The sequence below is a fragment of the Gymnoscopelus braueri genome (genome assembly GCF_963280865.1).
Source record: "Gymnoscopelus braueri genome assembly, chromosome: 13".
NCBI lineage: Eukaryota > Metazoa > Chordata > Actinopteri > Myctophiformes > Myctophidae > Gymnoscopelus > Gymnoscopelus braueri.
In genome coordinates, this window is record NC_137615.1 from 1,711,460 (window position 1) to 1,728,058 (window position 16,599).

The 16,599-nt window shown below is 41.4% G+C and overlaps 1 protein-coding gene across 6 annotated transcripts in view; it reads right to left on the bottom strand.

Annotated features, from left to right (window-relative positions):
- Nucleotides 1–4,591: 4,591 nt before the first annotated feature.
- Nucleotides 4,592–16,599, bottom strand: part of LOC308098960 (NLR family CARD domain-containing protein 3-like) — a 189,232-nt gene continuing 177,224 nt past the window's right edge. For all 6 annotated transcript variants that reach the window (XM_080447435.1, XM_080447433.1, XM_080447436.1 and 3 more), the window contains one exon: nt 4,592–7,051. In XM_080447435.1, coding sequence (XP_080303561.1) covers nt 6,495–7,051 — 557 coding nt within the window. In that variant the 3' untranslated portion in view covers nt 4,592–6,494. The remainder of the gene's footprint in view (nt 7,052–16,599) is intronic.

Here is a 16,599-nt window from a genome sequence, read left to right on the forward strand (position 1 = left end):
GGAAGGCGGTATCCAGGGTCCCTTGTAGCTCAAAACACTCTCTCTCGTACCGGCTACCACTGTCTGGTCTCGGGCTTATAGCTCGTCGCTTAGAAGTTGCAGAGATTTCTCAAAGGTACCAACATGAGCAATACTAACGCGCGAGAAAGCAGCATTAAAGCGTGCGGATCGGCGATGCCGTTTAACATTTTTAATAATTTAGTAAAACTTAAGCTCCTCTCTCACACTCTGCTCCACTGCCCATGTCCCGCCTCCCCGCGGTGACTGAGAAGCTGCGCGTCCTACGTTACTGCCTCTGATTGGCGAGCTCCTACATGCTTGCATGACAATCACAACGTGGGGAGGCGGGACATGGGAAGTGGAGCTGTGTTTTGAGCTACAAGGGACCCTGGATACCGCCTTCCCAAATATAAAAAAGGTAAACAGGGTCCCGAAAGGGGCTACTGATGCCTTAAAAGTGAACATGTCACACAGACTAACACAACAAGGAAGCAAAACAAATAAGAAAGACAAGTGCTGTCTTACCTTAAGATGAACTGAATGAAAACAGACATGATGATTAGTCAAACAGTGGATAATATTATTTTACCAAAAGTAAACAACTGTCTGTCACTGACTAGAGAAAACACACTACTGCTGCTAATTAACAATAATGCATTGCACCTGTGCTGACCTATTGAACCAGGGAATGTACCATGTGTCAAGACAGGGTGAATACAAGTGCTGTGGAGAATATAATATAACCTTTTGAAAGCGATGACTTTGTTCTAACACGCACGCACGCACGCACGCACGCACACACACACGCACACACACACACACACACACACACACACACACACACACACACACACACACACACACACACACACACACACACACACACACACACACACACACACACACAGTCCATAATAACATAACCCAGACAGTCCTAATAGTTTAGTTGCATTCAGTAGCCTATATTAAAGATAACATCATGTTAATGTAAGACATACATATTTAGAGAACATGAACACTAACAACCAATAATACATGAACTAAATAAATACACCATTAGCTCTCAACAACAAACAGCCCAAGAGATCCATTTAAACACCTCTGATATGAACTCAAATAAAGACTAAAACACTGTTGACAGTAAAGATATGGAGTGACATGTTGAGCAAACAGGACTTTATGGAACTAAACTAATAAACTAATAAGGTTGAGGATGATTTTGCATAAAGCAGAGACAGGAAAACAAACAAAAAACAATGCAATGTGGAAACTACAACTATTATTTTGTCATCCAAAGTGGATGCTGGATTCTACAAGCTAGTAGATTCAACAGTGATGTCACTGTTATGACACAGGAAGGATGAAGCTGTTTATAAACCACAGTGACATCACTGACTAATCCTTGGTACTTCATGTGACCGACTCAACTTTTCTCCGTTCTTTGGAAAATCCTGGTGACGCAAAGGTTATAGATTGCACCCGATACATATGTTCTCATCCCATTGAATGGGGCCATTATCACCGTTCTCATGCCATAGCGATGGTCCAGTAGGTCCCTACTGGCCTACCAGGAGGCTCCGGTAGGCTGTTATCAGCCATTCTATGGGTGATTCAATGTTGTGATAGTAGCCAACTCATTACTATGGAGTGTTTGTTCAGTAACAGTGTTAAATAGCTCTATATTCTGATAGTACTCATTGTTTGTTCAGTAAAGGACCTTTTACTGAACAAACAATGAGTACTATCAGAATATAGTTGTTGTGTAGTTGTTGTGTAGTTGTGTATGGGCTGTTGTTGTGTAGTTGTGTATGGGCTGTGTAGTTATCATGTATTTTACTGAAGGCTCCAGAACATGGAGGGATGCTTTTTAGTAAAAGTGGTATTAAGGGCATGTGCCTCCACGGAGCGGGCGGTAGAGTATGGTGCGGTTGTGGTGGGCCGGTCTTGGCCCAAATATAGTCTATTATAGTCTATTATAGTCTATTAGTAGGTTGTAATTGAGGTCATAAAACCCCCCAAAAAACATCTGTTTGTTATTGCTGGAGAGGAAAAACATAAAGCTTTTTGTTAAATGGTTAAAAAGTGAATCCTAGATCCAGACTAAATAAATGACAACAATTCATTGATTAAGAAAAAGCGTTTAAGAAGACATTTAAAAGAGGATACTGAGTTTTCCTGAGATCCTCAGGCTGTGAGTTAAACAGCAGCATGACTAAAGCCCTGTATCACTGCTGGATGATCGGCAAAGCCCAGGCTCATAGAGAGTTAAAATATCACACATATAAGCAGGAGCGTCACAGCTTTAAAAACAAGTAGTAAACTCATTAAATTAATACTAAAACTCACATATAATCAATGAAGGGCAGTAAGGACTGGTGTAATGTGTTCACTTCTCTTGTGTGTCTAAAGCCTAGGAGCAGCGTTTTGTATCAGATGCAACATTTAGCTTTCTGATACCCGAATAAAGTGCAGAAAGGAGATTAAAGCATGGATGACCTTTTCTAGGTTTGCAGCAGTAAGGACTGACCTGACTTTAAGATAAGAAGGGCCCAAAGGAGTGGTCAGCAAGTATACATGTGACAAAAATAAATGGATAATCAACCATAAAGGCAAAAAATGATGTACCATTTCAATTTAAACTTTACGATCGTATTTAGTTTGAAACACATGTTTAAATTAATTGTATTTTGCTCTGGTAATTCACACAACAATCCACCCTCCATGTGGAATGAAGGTAATCCTGATTGTTTGGGATCAAACTGATCCCAATCCTATGTTTTTATTTTGAACTCATTTTGAAGATTTGACCCAGATTAAAGCTTGTTGACCACCGCCTGTCATCAGGTTGGACTTTGCTTTCCTCATGGACCTAACTGTGGATTATACCAGTAAAAGCTACTTTATGTGGACTATGTGAACTTGACACTTGCTGATACTCTGCACCTTAATCTCATGCACAACGCACTCTGGCACCTTAATGTCAATGTCATGAACAGTATATACTGTACCAGCTGCTATGCTCATGCACCTTATTACTAATATCTCATGTACATAATGTTTGGATGGATATGCTGTGTGTAAATATGTATTTTATTTTGTTGTGGAGAATATAATAAAACCTTTTGAATCGTATTATGTAATTAGTATTTAGTATCGTTGTGCCTTTTAGGCTTCCTGATCAAAAATTGCACAGGGCAGATATAACAAATAACTTAAATATACAAAGAAATTATTAACATATTTAATATGTATTTAAATCTTATACATGTACAAAAAAAAGCAGAAATAGCAGATCTAAAAGCTTACGCGTTGTAAGCTTGTAGATCTGCTATTTCTGCTATTTTTTATATTTGAAAATGTGTGGAAATTTTTCGACGTTTTTTTTTATTATTTGAGATATTCGCAGTTAACCACTTGAACCCCGCTAGGGGGGAACAACCACTACAAATAGCAGATCTACAAGCTTGTAGATCTGATGTTTTAGTTTGAAAAAAAGAAGGCACCAAGTACAGAGTGTTTTACTGAGTCTAGAAGCTCTGAGAGGATAAACTGAAGTGATATTAATAACTAATATTATCACAGTATTCTGACGCACACCTGGACTCATCTTATACTTTGGCTATTCAAAAACAGCAGATTTACAAGCTCGTAGCGCGGCACTTGGTGCCGCGCTACGAGCTTGTAGATCTGCTGTTTGTTTTTTTAAATCATGAAAATGTGTGCAAATCTTTGAATATATCTGTTTTTAAAGTGAACATTAGTAACTCAAATCTTTGAATATATATATGTTTTTAAAGTGAACATTAGTAACTCAAATCTTTGCTTCTGGGGGTCCCTGGAACAAACCATTTTGAGATGGGGGTCCGTGGCCAAATACATATAAATGTGGGGGTCCTTGACATTCTAAATCTTCTAAATCTTAACAGTTTTCGGAAAAAAAAGGTATGTTGTTATAATATCAGTGATTCTCAAACTTTTTCAAGTCAAGGACCCCCAGAATGATATGTATTTGGCCGCGGACCCCCACCTGAAAATATGTTGTTCCAGGGACGCCCCCCCCCCCAGAAGCATAGATTTGAGTTCAAAATGTTCGCCTTTTATAAAAAAAAGATTTAAAGGTTTGCACATATTTGCGAGATTAAAAAAAAAATAGCAGATCTACAAGCTCATAGCGCGGCACCGAGTGCCGCGCTATGAGCTTGTAGATCTGCTATTTTTCAATAGCCAAAGTATAAAATATGGATAAAGGGTTAAAATGATTGTGAAGCTTTATTAACACATTGTGTTAAAACATGGGGTCCGGGGACCCCCAGGGGTCCTTGGGGGGGTTTCAGGGGGTCCCCAGCAAAATGTGTTAATAAAGCATCACAATCATTTTAACCACTTTAACCTTTTATAATTTACTTAGGCTATTCAAAAATCTACAGATCTACAAGCTCATAGCGCTATGAGTTTGTAGATCTGCTATTTTTGAAACATCGTGAACCTTTTTGCAAATCGCTGATTATTTATATTTTTTAAAGCGAACATTTGTAACTCAAATCTTTGCTTCTGGGGGTCTGTAATGTAATAATAAAAACAGATTGAGGTTGTCAAGTCAAGTTTATTTGTAAACTGCAGCACATTTAAAAACCCAAAGTGCTTTAAGAGACAATATCAACAAATAGACTGTGAGATCTATTCACAAAGCTATAATAAAAGCCTATTACGTAACCAGAAAACTAAAACTAATACAAACAAAACAACAACAAACAACAACAGAGCCTTTAGTTTGGATTTGAATTTCTCAATGGTGGAGCTAACTTAATGTGGAATGGATCTACAAGCTCACAATGCATCCCCCTCTGTCTGAAAATAGCGGATCTACAAGCTCACAATGAATCCCCCCTGTCTGAAAATAGCGGATCTACAAGCTCACAATGCATCCCCCCTGTCTGAAAATAGCGGATCTACAAGCTCACAATGAATCCCCCCTGTCTGAAAATAGCGGATCTACAAGCTCACAATGAATCCCCCGTCTGAAAATCACAGATCTACAAGCTCACAATGAATCCCCCCTGTCTGAAAATAGCAGATCTACAAGCTCACAATGAATCCCCCCTGTCTGAAAATAGCGGATCTACAAGCTCACAATGAATCCCCCGTCTGAAAATCACAGATCTACAAGCTCACAAAGCATCCCCCCTGTCTGAAAGTAGTAGATCTACAAGCTCACAACGCATCCCCCCGTCTGAAAATAGCAGATCTACAAGCTCACAACGCATCCCCCCCTGTCTGAAAATAGCAGATCTACAAGCTCACAATGCATCCCCCCTGTCTGAAAATATTAGATCTACAAGCTCACAATGCATCCCCCCTGTCTGAAAATAGCAGATCTACAAGCTCAAAACACATCCCCCTGTCTGAAAATAGCAGATCTACAAGCTCACAATGCATCCCTCCTGTCTGCATGAAAATAGCAGATCTACAAGCTCACAACTCATCCCTCCTGTCTGCATGAAAATAACAGATCTACAAGCTAACAATTATCCCCCTGATGTCTGAAAATAGCAGATCTACAAGCTCACAATGCATCCCCCCTGTCAGAAAATAGCAGATCTACAAATTTACAACGCATCCCCCTGTCTGAAAATAGCAGATCTACAAGCTTACAACGCATCCCCCTGTCTGAAAATAGCAGATCTACAAGCTCACAACGCATCCCCCTGTCTGAAAATAGCAGATCTACAAGCTCACAACGCATCCCCTCCTGTCTGAAAATAGCAGATCTACAAGCTCACAACACATCCCCCTGTCTGAAAATAGCAGATCTACAAGCTCACAACGCATCCCCCTGTCTGAAAATAGATCTACAAGCATTGCACTGGAGGGGGGGGTACAGACCCCTGGGGGACTCCAGTCAGCTAAGTACAGTAGTATGTATATACTGTATCTGTAGCAGTGGTGTAAAGTAACTAAGTACATTTACTCAAGTACTGTACTTAAGTACTCTTTTAAGGATGTTTTACTTTACTGGAGTATTTCCCATTTTCAATAATCTTTTTTTTTTTTTTTACTTCTACTCCACTACTTCTCAGTGGCAAATATTGTACTTTTACTCCACTACAATTATTTGACAGCTTTAGTTACTAGTTACTTTGTAGATTTAGATTATTATCATAGAACATACTTTAACCACTTCCGCCCTATATACATTTTGGCCATTTGAAAATAGCAGATCTACAAGCTCACAATGCGTCGCGATGCGATGCATTGTGAGCTTGTACATCTGCTATTTTTAAAAGATTTTTATACATTATGATCTTGTGAAAACAGACATTATGCACAATGAGTACTTTTACTTTTGGTACTTTAAGTATATTTTGAGGCCAGTACTTTTGTACTTTTACTCAAGTAACATTTTGATTTCCTGACTTTAACTTGTAACAGAGTATTTCTACACTGTGAGTACTTTTTCCACCACTGATCTGTAGGGTGAAAGTGTTTCAATACGTTTACCAGATCTCACACACCTCTGCTGTACCAAAACACAGTATCCCTGCATAGAGAGGTTGTGTGAAGGTGGTGTTTACTGTATAGAGGAGGGTCTGTTTGTTGTCATTAATACAGTAGAAAGACACAGTACCTGCTCTGTGATCTGTGTACACGCCCACTACCCCCCCCCACCTACCCCCCACTGTGGAGGCATCAGGTCCTGACAGTTTAGTCTGAATGCTGTTGTGTTTGAACCTGTAGACTGAACCATGACCATCATGTGACCAATCTAACATCCAGGACTTGTCATTGTTACCAAACTCTGATAGCTCCCTCTCCTTTCTGTTGATGTCTATATAACTGACTGCTACACCAACACTCAGTCCACTCCATTTTACTTCAAAGTAACTACGTTCAGGCAGACTCTCTTTACTCAACACCTGAGGCCTAGAGGTAAATCTGTGTGGATGTTCAGGATGATGTTGGTCTTGTCCTGTACGAGTCACCTTCCTGTTCTCCTCTGACAGGATGAGGTTGTTGTTCACTGTGTTTTCATCCAGTGAAAGCTGAAAGGAATCTGTGAGAAAAACAAAAGACAAAATATCACAACTAATGAAACACTTTACACCTGGAGTCACTGTGTCGGCCATGTTATTAATGCTGAACATTTAGAAACTTAACCCATTAAGACCAGGAACACATCGGTGTCATTTTAACTTTTATTTATCTGTTCAATAATCAGGCACTCGGTGCCGCGCTACGAGCTTGTACTGGAACAAAATATTTTACAAATGTTCGCTTTATAAAACTATAATATTCAAAGATTTGCAAACATTTTCATGATTTTTCAAAAGTAGTAGATCTAAAAGCTCATAGAGCGGCACTCAGTGCCGCGCTATGAGCTTGTAGATCTGCTATTTTTGATTAGCCAAATAAATCTAAAATGACAGAGATGCGTCTTAATGGGTTAAATGGGTCCCCAGCTAAATGTGTTAATATAGAATCACAATTATTTTAACAACTTTTATATTTAGGCTATTCAAAAATAGCAGATCTACAAGCTCATAGCGCGGAAAATTTAAGCAAATCTTTGAATATATATATATTTAAAGCAAACATTTGTAACTCAAATCTTTGCTTCTGGGGGTCCCTGGAACAACATATTTTGAGATGGGGGTCCACGGCCAAATCCATATCATTGTGGGGGTCCTTGACATGAAAACAGTTTGAGAACCACTGATATTATAACAACATACGTTTAAAAAAAATGATTTAGAAGACATTTGTAGAATCCCCCAGAAGCAAAGATTTCAGTTAAAAATCCGCGCTATGAGCATTTTATAAATATAGCAGCTCGTAGATCTGCTATTTTTGAATAGCCAAAGTATAAGATAATGCTTCAATTAGATAGATCTAATTAAATTAGATAGCAGATCTACAAGCTCACAATGTGTCACATTGTGATGTGTTGTGAGCTTGTAGATCTGTTATTTGCACTTTTCATACTGAGACAAAATAAATCCTCAGTGTTAAGACAGGCAGCCTCTGTCGATAGCTTTAAAGCACAGCTCAAGACCTATTACTTCACTCTTGCTTTTAGCTGATTCTTTGGTTGATTTTTAATTTTAGCTGATTTAGCTGATTTTAGCTGATTCTTTGGTTGATTTTTAATTCCTCACTGTATTCCCTATTTTAATGTTGTTCTATGCCTTTGCTTTTGCCTTTGCTTTTATTTTATTTTATTTTATTTTTGTTTGCTTTATTGTTAAATTGGTTCTATCTGTAATTGTATTCTTGCTCTGTAAAGCACTTTGAGCTGCATTTCATGTCATGAAAGGTGCTATACAAATAAAGTTTATTATTATTATTAACCCATTAAAACCAGGAAAATGTTTTGTTTGTTTAGATTTTAGTGTTTTGGAACAGTGGTTCTCATAAATAGCAGATCTACAAGCTCACAGTGCGTCACTTCGTGCCACGCTGCGAGCTTGTACATCTGCTATTTCTGAAAAAATTTGAAGAAAAAAAATGAAATTGTATGAAACTTAAAAAAAAAAAAAACATTCTGGGGGTCCCTGGCATAAAACATGTTCAGTAGTGGGTTTGGTGATGTTCTATATTGTCTGAATCAGCTTTGTTTGTGTTTGTTTATGTGATAAAAGAGTGACTTTGAGATCTGTTTCAGCGTACAATGTAATTCAATGAGGAACATATTTAGAATTATTAATTTCTAATCAATAGAGAAATTATTTTAAATTTCTTGTCCTTTGGAGTTCCATCATGACATCAAGGTAACTACACAACCCAAACCTCTACCACAGTGGACTGGCCCTTTAAATGAATCACTGTGACTATGAAGGTTGTTTAGAGCATTGGTTCTCAAAGTGGGGTTCCAGGGGGTCCCCAGCAAAATGTGTTAATATAGCATCACATTAATTTTAACCACTTTAACCTTTTATACTTAGGCTATTCAAAAACAGCAGATCTACAAGCTCATAGCGCGGCACCGATCTGCTATTTTTGAAAAATCTTGAAACTGTTTGCAAATCTTTGTATAAATATTTATGTTTTAACATTTTTAACTCAAATCTTTGCTTCTGGGGGTCCCTGGAACAACATATTTTCAGATGGGGGTCCGCGGCCAAATCCATATAATTGTGGGGGTCCTTGACATGGAAACAGTTTGAGAACCACTGATATTATAACAACATATGTATAGAATTATGATTTAGAAGACATTTGTAGTTACAAATGTTCACTTTAAAAATATATATATATTCAAAGATTTATGAAAATGTCATGATTTCTTAAAAAAATAGCAGATCTACAAGCTCATAGCGCGGCACTCGGTGCCGCGCTATGAGCTTGTAGAAAGTATAAGATAATGCTTCAATTAGATAGATCTAATTAAAGTAGATAGCAGATCTACAAGCTCACAATGTGTCATCACATGTGGTGATGTGTTGTGAGCTTGTAGATCTGTTATTTGTACTTTTCATACTGAGACAAAGTATATCGTTGCTGTCAGGAAGAAACCTTGTATCTCCATATTAATCAAAACTATTGAACTGATCTATAAGTGCTCTATATGAGGTTTATATTTGACACACACACACACACACACACACACACACACACACACACACACACACACACACACACACACACACACACACACTTGCTTATGGTAGTCCATCGTGACCGATGATGACTTCTGCTACAATTTGTGGGTCCTTTGATGACTGTATAATCCAATGCGGGATGCACACTGTCTGCCACAGACAGGGCAAGTGAATGCCTGACCCGATGGGGCAGGTGCAGACTTGGCTTCTTTGACTTTTAGCCAGGTGTTGTTTCATTCGGTTCTCCTCTGCCAGTTGGACTCCTTGTTGGCAGAGTCCACGCCAGGAAGAGCGATCCACAGCGGCATCTTCAAGGGAAGCAGGCTTAATTTCACACTTTAGAGAGGTCTTCAGTTGGTCCTTCAACCTCTTTTTCTGTCCCCCTGCTGAACGTTGGCCTATAGGTGGAGTTGGCCATTCAAGGTCTTACGAGGCAGGCAACTGGCTGGCATCCTGATGACATATCCAAGCCATCTTAGCTGGTGGTGCATGATGGCGGCCTCTATGCTCCTGCAGCTGGTTCTCTGGAGGACTTCAGAGTGTGATATACGGTCTCGCCAGGTCACTTTTAGGATGCGTTGGAGGCATCTGATGTGAAACGCCTCGATCATCTTCAGATGTCCGGAATAGATGGTCCATGACTCACAACCATATAGAAGGGTGGAAATGCATATTGCCCTGTAGACTGCAATTTTTGTGTGGAGGTGGAGGTTGCTGTTGCTAAAAACCCTTTTTCTCAGCCGTCCGAAGGAGGATGAGGCCTGCTTAATCCTGTTTTGGATGTCCTTGTCGATACTGCAGTCCTCTGATAGGATGCTTGCAAGGTACTTGAAGTGTGGAACGATGGTAAGTGGGGAATCTGCAACGGAGAAGACTGGTGGTGTCTGTGGGGGTTCTGAAGACCACTGGCAGAGGAGGTGTTTACAGACAGTCCCATTCTGCTGTAGGCTCTCACAGCGGCCGCCAGAGTGGCCTGCAGTGCCTCTGGTGTGTGTGCCACAAGGGCACAATCATCAGCATACTGGAGCTCCAGTATGCGTACAGTCTGGAGCTTTGTTGTGGCTTGGAGCCTCCTGATGTTGAAGAGGTTCCCATCCAGTCTGTAGTCCAGGGTCACCCCACTCCCCTCCTCCATTTCCTTGTGCAGAAGTGTTGTTACACACAGGAGATATTTAAAAGAACTGGTGCGAGAACACATCCCTGTCTCACACCAGTACCTACTCCGAAGGAGGCAGATTCTAGTCCACCTATCGTCGCCCTCATCTCATCATGGAACTGCCGGAGGATGTTAACAAACTTCACCGGGCAGCCATAGTGCAGAAGTACTCTCCACAGAAGGTCACGGTGGACGGTGTCGAATGCCTTGGAGAGATCCACAAAGGCCATGAATAGGTCTTGTTTTTGTTCACGGCATTTTTCCTGCAGCTGCCGCGAGGTGAAGATCATGTCCACTGTGCTTCTATTTTTCCGGAATCCACACTGGGACTCTGGCATCAGGTCTTCGGTGATGGTCTTGATAAGCCTGTGGAGCATGATTTTCGAGAGGACTTTGCCTGCAACAGAGAGAAGTGCTATGCCCCGGCTGTTTCCACAGATGGATTTGTCTCCCTTGTTTTTGTATATGGTGACAATATTTGCATCCCTCCATTGTTGAGGAATGCTTTCTTCCCGCCATATTAGGGAGATGAAACGGTGGATTGCTCTGGTGCACAGGTAGCCCCCCTGCTTCAGGATCTCAGCAGGGATGGAGTCAGGTCCTGGGGATTTATTGTTCTTCAGTGCCCTTATGAACAGCAGCATGAACCTCGGTGAAGGAAGGTGGGAGGCCAAGGTTCTGGATGGTGGGCAGGGTTGGGAGATCCTCTAGAACTGAGAGATCAACTGAGGCTGGCTGGTTTAAGAGAGCCTCAAAATGCTGCCCCCATCTCTGGACAATCAGGGCTTGGTCCTTAATGAGGGAAGATTCATCTGCTGTTCTGAGGGGGCAGACAGTATGGGTTCTTGGGCCATGAGTGGCTTTTATTACATCATAGAAGTTGTGCATGTCATACCTGTCTGTGTAGGATTGTATCTCCTGTGCCTTGGATACCCACCAGTGGTTTTGAAGTTGCCTCAGAGTACGCTGGACCTCTCTCCTTTGGTCTTGCCATTGTTTTTTCAGGGCGGCAGAAGATGGGTTATTGAGTGAGGCTTTGTGGGCCTTATGCATGTTATTGAGGAGAGTGGTGATGTGTATGGAGTTTTCATCGAACCAGTCCTGGTGTTTCTTCCTCCTGTAGCCAATAGACTGGGCTGCTGCTTCATAAAGTGAAGAACTTAGGGTGGACCACTTGTCAGTAGTCGTCCCCTCCATGCCGAGCAGAGGCTCAATGTTTTCCAGCTGTTTAGCTAGAGAACAGCGGAGGGTGTTGCGTGCCTCCGTTTCCTGCAGCCGGGCACAGTACAGCCTTCTCTTGGTGGACTTTCGGAGGCGTATGGCTGGGCGGATCCTCAGTTTGAGCATGGCCATGATCAACCGATGATCCGTCCAGCACTCTGCCCCCCTCATGGCTCGTGTGACATGAACATCTCTCAGGTCCGTGCGTCTGACAATGATGTAGTCAAGGAGGTGCCAGTGCTTGGATCGAGGATGCATCCAGGAGGTTTTGTATTTATTTTTCATCTGAAAGATGGTGTTGGTGATGGTGAGATTGTGTTCAGCACAGAGACTTAGGTGTCTTAGCCCATTGGCATTGGAGTGGCCGACGCCATGTTGTCCAATCACGCCTTTCCAGAAGTCGCTGTTCTTCCCCACTCTTGCGTTAAAGTCGCCCAGCAGCAGGATTTTGTCGCTTTTGGGGACTTTGCGGAGGGCCTCATCCAGTACCTCATAAAAGCGGTCTTTCACGTCCTCGTCTGATGGCAGAGTGGGTGCGTAGGCACTGAAGAGGGTGGCGTGTTGTTTTCCTGCAAGGGGGATGCGGATTGACATGAGCCTTTCGTTTATGCCAGTTGGTGTCTCAGTGAGATTTGGCAGAAGGCAGTTCTTGATGGCCAGGCCTACGCCATGCAGGTGTTGTCCTCCTATGGGGTAACCTTTCCAAAAGAAGGTGTAGCCGGCTCCCTCTTCCTTGAGTGATCCCTCACCCAGGAATCTGGTCTTGCTTAGAGCAGCGACATCAATGTTGTAGCGCTTAAGCTCTGCCGCGATCAGTGCTGTTCTTCGTTCTGGCCTGCTAGTGTTTTGGCTAGAGTCCAAAGGGGTCCTGATGTTCCAAGTTGCCAGTCGTAGGGGTCGTAACCGAATGTTTCCGTTTTGTTTTATCTTTGCTTGTTTTCGACCGCGAGCGGAATATCCTGATAGGTGCGGTAACCTATCCAGGAAAAGTCTGAGTGGACAATGTTTAGGTCACCTTTTCTAGTCCTGTCCCCAACAGGGGTGAGCAGTGTGGTCCTTAATAGGGCTGCTCAGACACACAGGGGTCTGCCGGGAGCAGCTGCCGCTCAGATTCCCAGCTGCTGACGACCATAAATAGCCCTGTGCCGCTACTGTGCAGGGACCTAGCTAGGAGCTTCCAGATTATTCAGTCCTGCCCCCGTTACCAGGTACCCCATCGCCAGTAGACTCGACTATAATGTGTGGTGGAACTCACTGGTACCAGTAGCAGATACCTGCGCCTGAATTTATTTAAGTGACGGAGGGGATGCGCATACTCCAGCATCATTTCTTTGCTGTGGGGAGCTGTATCCGATGGCAAGGGGAACCCAGGACGACCGGCACCTCCTCACAGCTGCAGGAGGCTGCTGGAATTCCAGTCTGTCGGAGGACCGCCTATGGTGCGCCTGCCAGCACTTGCTTTTCTCTCAGGGTGTGCTCCCCTAGCCTTTTGTCCTCCCAGACTAACCCACAAGGCAGCGGGGCAGTGGTTGGCTGATGCCAGGGCGTGTCCACACTGTGGGCCTGCACATCACGCCTCTGGGGACCACTGCAGCTCCGAGATCCCCTACCATGTTAGCCTGGGGCCGCAGGGCCCCAGTTACCGTGCGTGGCCACGTGGAGGCCTGGCAGGAGTCTTGGTGAAGGAGAGGCTGTGTACTGGCAGGAGAAGACTTACACCAGAGGCTGCTTCCCCGTTCACCACAAGGGCTAGCCAGCGGCAGTATCTGAAAGCGAGAGGTTAGCAAGCAGGTGGGAAGTACGCATGCAACCTTCCCTCTAACTACTGCACTAGACGCATCACAACACCCACACCCACACACCCACACACACACACACACACACACACACATCCTCAGTGTTAACCCATTAAAACCAGGAAAGTGTCCTTTTGTTGTGTTTTGGAACAGTGGTTCTCACAGCTCACAGTGCATCACTTCGTGATTCAGGTCTTAATGGGTTAATGTAACAGTGACAGTGTATAAATCAGTGGTGTAAAGTAACTAAGTACTTTTACTCAAGTACTTATTGTACCATGTTGAGGTTTAAGATTTCCACCTGACACAAACGATACGTAACGTATTAAACGTAATATATGTTGATGTAATTCATCACTTTTACTTTTACTCCACTACGATTAAAGGGACGGTACGTGATATTTTGTGGTTAAAACTAAAAGTGTTTTATTAAGAGGTTAAAACTATATTGTGATAGTAATCATTGATATAGAGCAGGGGTCTTAAACAGGGGGTCCGGGACCCCTAGGGGGTCCTCAGAGTTACAACAGGGGGGCCGGCAAATCCTTGTGTGATAGGAACCTTTTCTTTCTTTTTTAGCCAAAAGTAGCAGATCTACAAGCTCACAGCGCCTCACGCTGTGAGCTTGTAGATCTGCTATTTTTAACAAAGAGGTTTGGTGTAGAGGGGAAAAAAAGTTTTCTAAGTATTGAGGGTTAACTGTCTGAAAATACATGTTAACATGAATACAATGATAGTTGTTGTCAAACAAGTCTATGAAGTTATCTATAAAATCTATGAAACATGTTTAATCTGCAACACAATGTTATACAATATGTAGTGAAGGTCCTGCTTCATCTCTGTCTCCCTATAGTGTTTGTTCAGTAACAAACAGTGTTAAATAGATCTATATTTGTGATATTGTGAGTTGTGCTGGACTCTGTATTTTATTTTTATACATCTCATTGTTGAGCCACTAGGTGTATGTTGGGTAACCCTTTAGCCTCTGTCACTGTGGGCAAAATGTGGCCTAATTAAGGGGAATTAGGAACACCTGTATACCTCAGTATACTCAGATCTGCTCAGTTTGCAAGTTGTGACAGCAGATGTTTGACCTCCACTCTGTTTGTGATCACCATAGGATCATTGCTTGTAAGTTTGTGGATTCCTTTCTTTGTAAAAAAAAATGTTTTGTGTTGATATTTGCTAACTTAGGCTACAGTGTTGTGCTTTATTAGACTTTGTAGCTTACACCTGTTTGTTTATGGCATTAGCTGGTGTTGCATCAGCCAGCATTATATTCATTTGGGTTGTATTGTAGCTGCTTTCCTGTTATTTGGGGTTGTGCTTAAATTCATGTCATGTGTGTATAATTTTGCAGCACTGCTTAATGTACAGTATATAGTGCAGTATACATGACCAATCAATGTTTATTTCTCCTTTTTGTAGTTTTACTGTGTGTGTCCTGCTACACTGTGAGTGGAGAGGAATAAATCCATCGCTCAGCGAGAAACGGTAAAAGGACTCCCAGTTGTCTGTCTGCCTAGGTGAAAAAGGGGGAACTTTTTGACGAGGGCGGAATAATAGTAATCATTACAGAATCAGAATCAGAATCAGTTTTATTGTCACATCACAGGTTTACAAGGTAAAGAAGTGGGTGAAATTCGTTTTTGTACATCGTTCCCATCGCAACGTTAATTTCCATAGAAAGAAGAGGGGGGGGGGGAGAAGAAGAGGGGTGGGGGGCAAGTGGGAAGGAGATCAAAACAAGAGAGCAACATACTATATAGTGTTTGTTCAGTAACAGTGTTAAATAGATCTATATTGTGATAGTAATCATTGCTATAGAGTGTTTGTTCAGTAACAGTGTTAAATAGATATATATTGTGATAGTAATCATTACTATATAGTGTTTGTTCAGTAACAGTGTTAAATAGATCTATATTGTGATAGTAATCATTGCTATAGAGTGTTTGTTCAGTAACAGTGTTAAATAGATATGTATTGTGATAGTAATCATTACTATATAGTGTTTGTTCAGTAACAGTGTTAAATAGATCTATATTGTGATAGTAATCATTGCTATAGAGTGTTTGTTCAGTAACAGTGTTAAATAGATCTATATTGTGATAGTAATCATTACTATATAGTGCTTGTTCAGTAACAGTGTTAAATAGATCTATATTGTGATAGTAATCATTACTATAGAGTGTTTGTTCAGTAACAGTGTTAAATATCTCTATATTGTGATAGTAATCATTACTATAGAGTGTTTGTTCAGTAACAGTGTTAAATAGCTCTATATTGTGATAGTAATCATTGCTTCAGAGTGTTTGTTCAGTAACAGTGTTAAATAGCTCTATATTGTGATAGTAATCATTGCTTCAGAGTGTTTGTTCAGTAACAGTGTTAAATAGCTCTATATTGTGATAGTAATCATTACTATAGAGTGTTTGTTCAGTAACAGTGTTAAAAAGCTTTATGACTTTTACACATTGGGGTCAACTCTTATATCTATTTTATAATAACTGGAGTCAGACACTGTCAACTCTTATATCTATTTTATAATAACTGGAGTCAGACACATTGGGGTCAACTCTTATATCTATGTTATAATAATTGGAGTCAGACACATTGGGGTCAACTCTTATATCTATTTTATAATAACTGGAGTCAGACACATTGGGGTCTTCTACTGAGAAGAAAGTCAGATGAATGAACAGGCAAGTGCAATCGATCACAGAAAGCAGCGCAGTACTAATCGAACACTGAGTACAATATCACACATCCTACCCAGTGTTGCCAAGTCTGCTTATTATAAGTGGATTTGGGCTTGTTTTGCTGTAAAGTT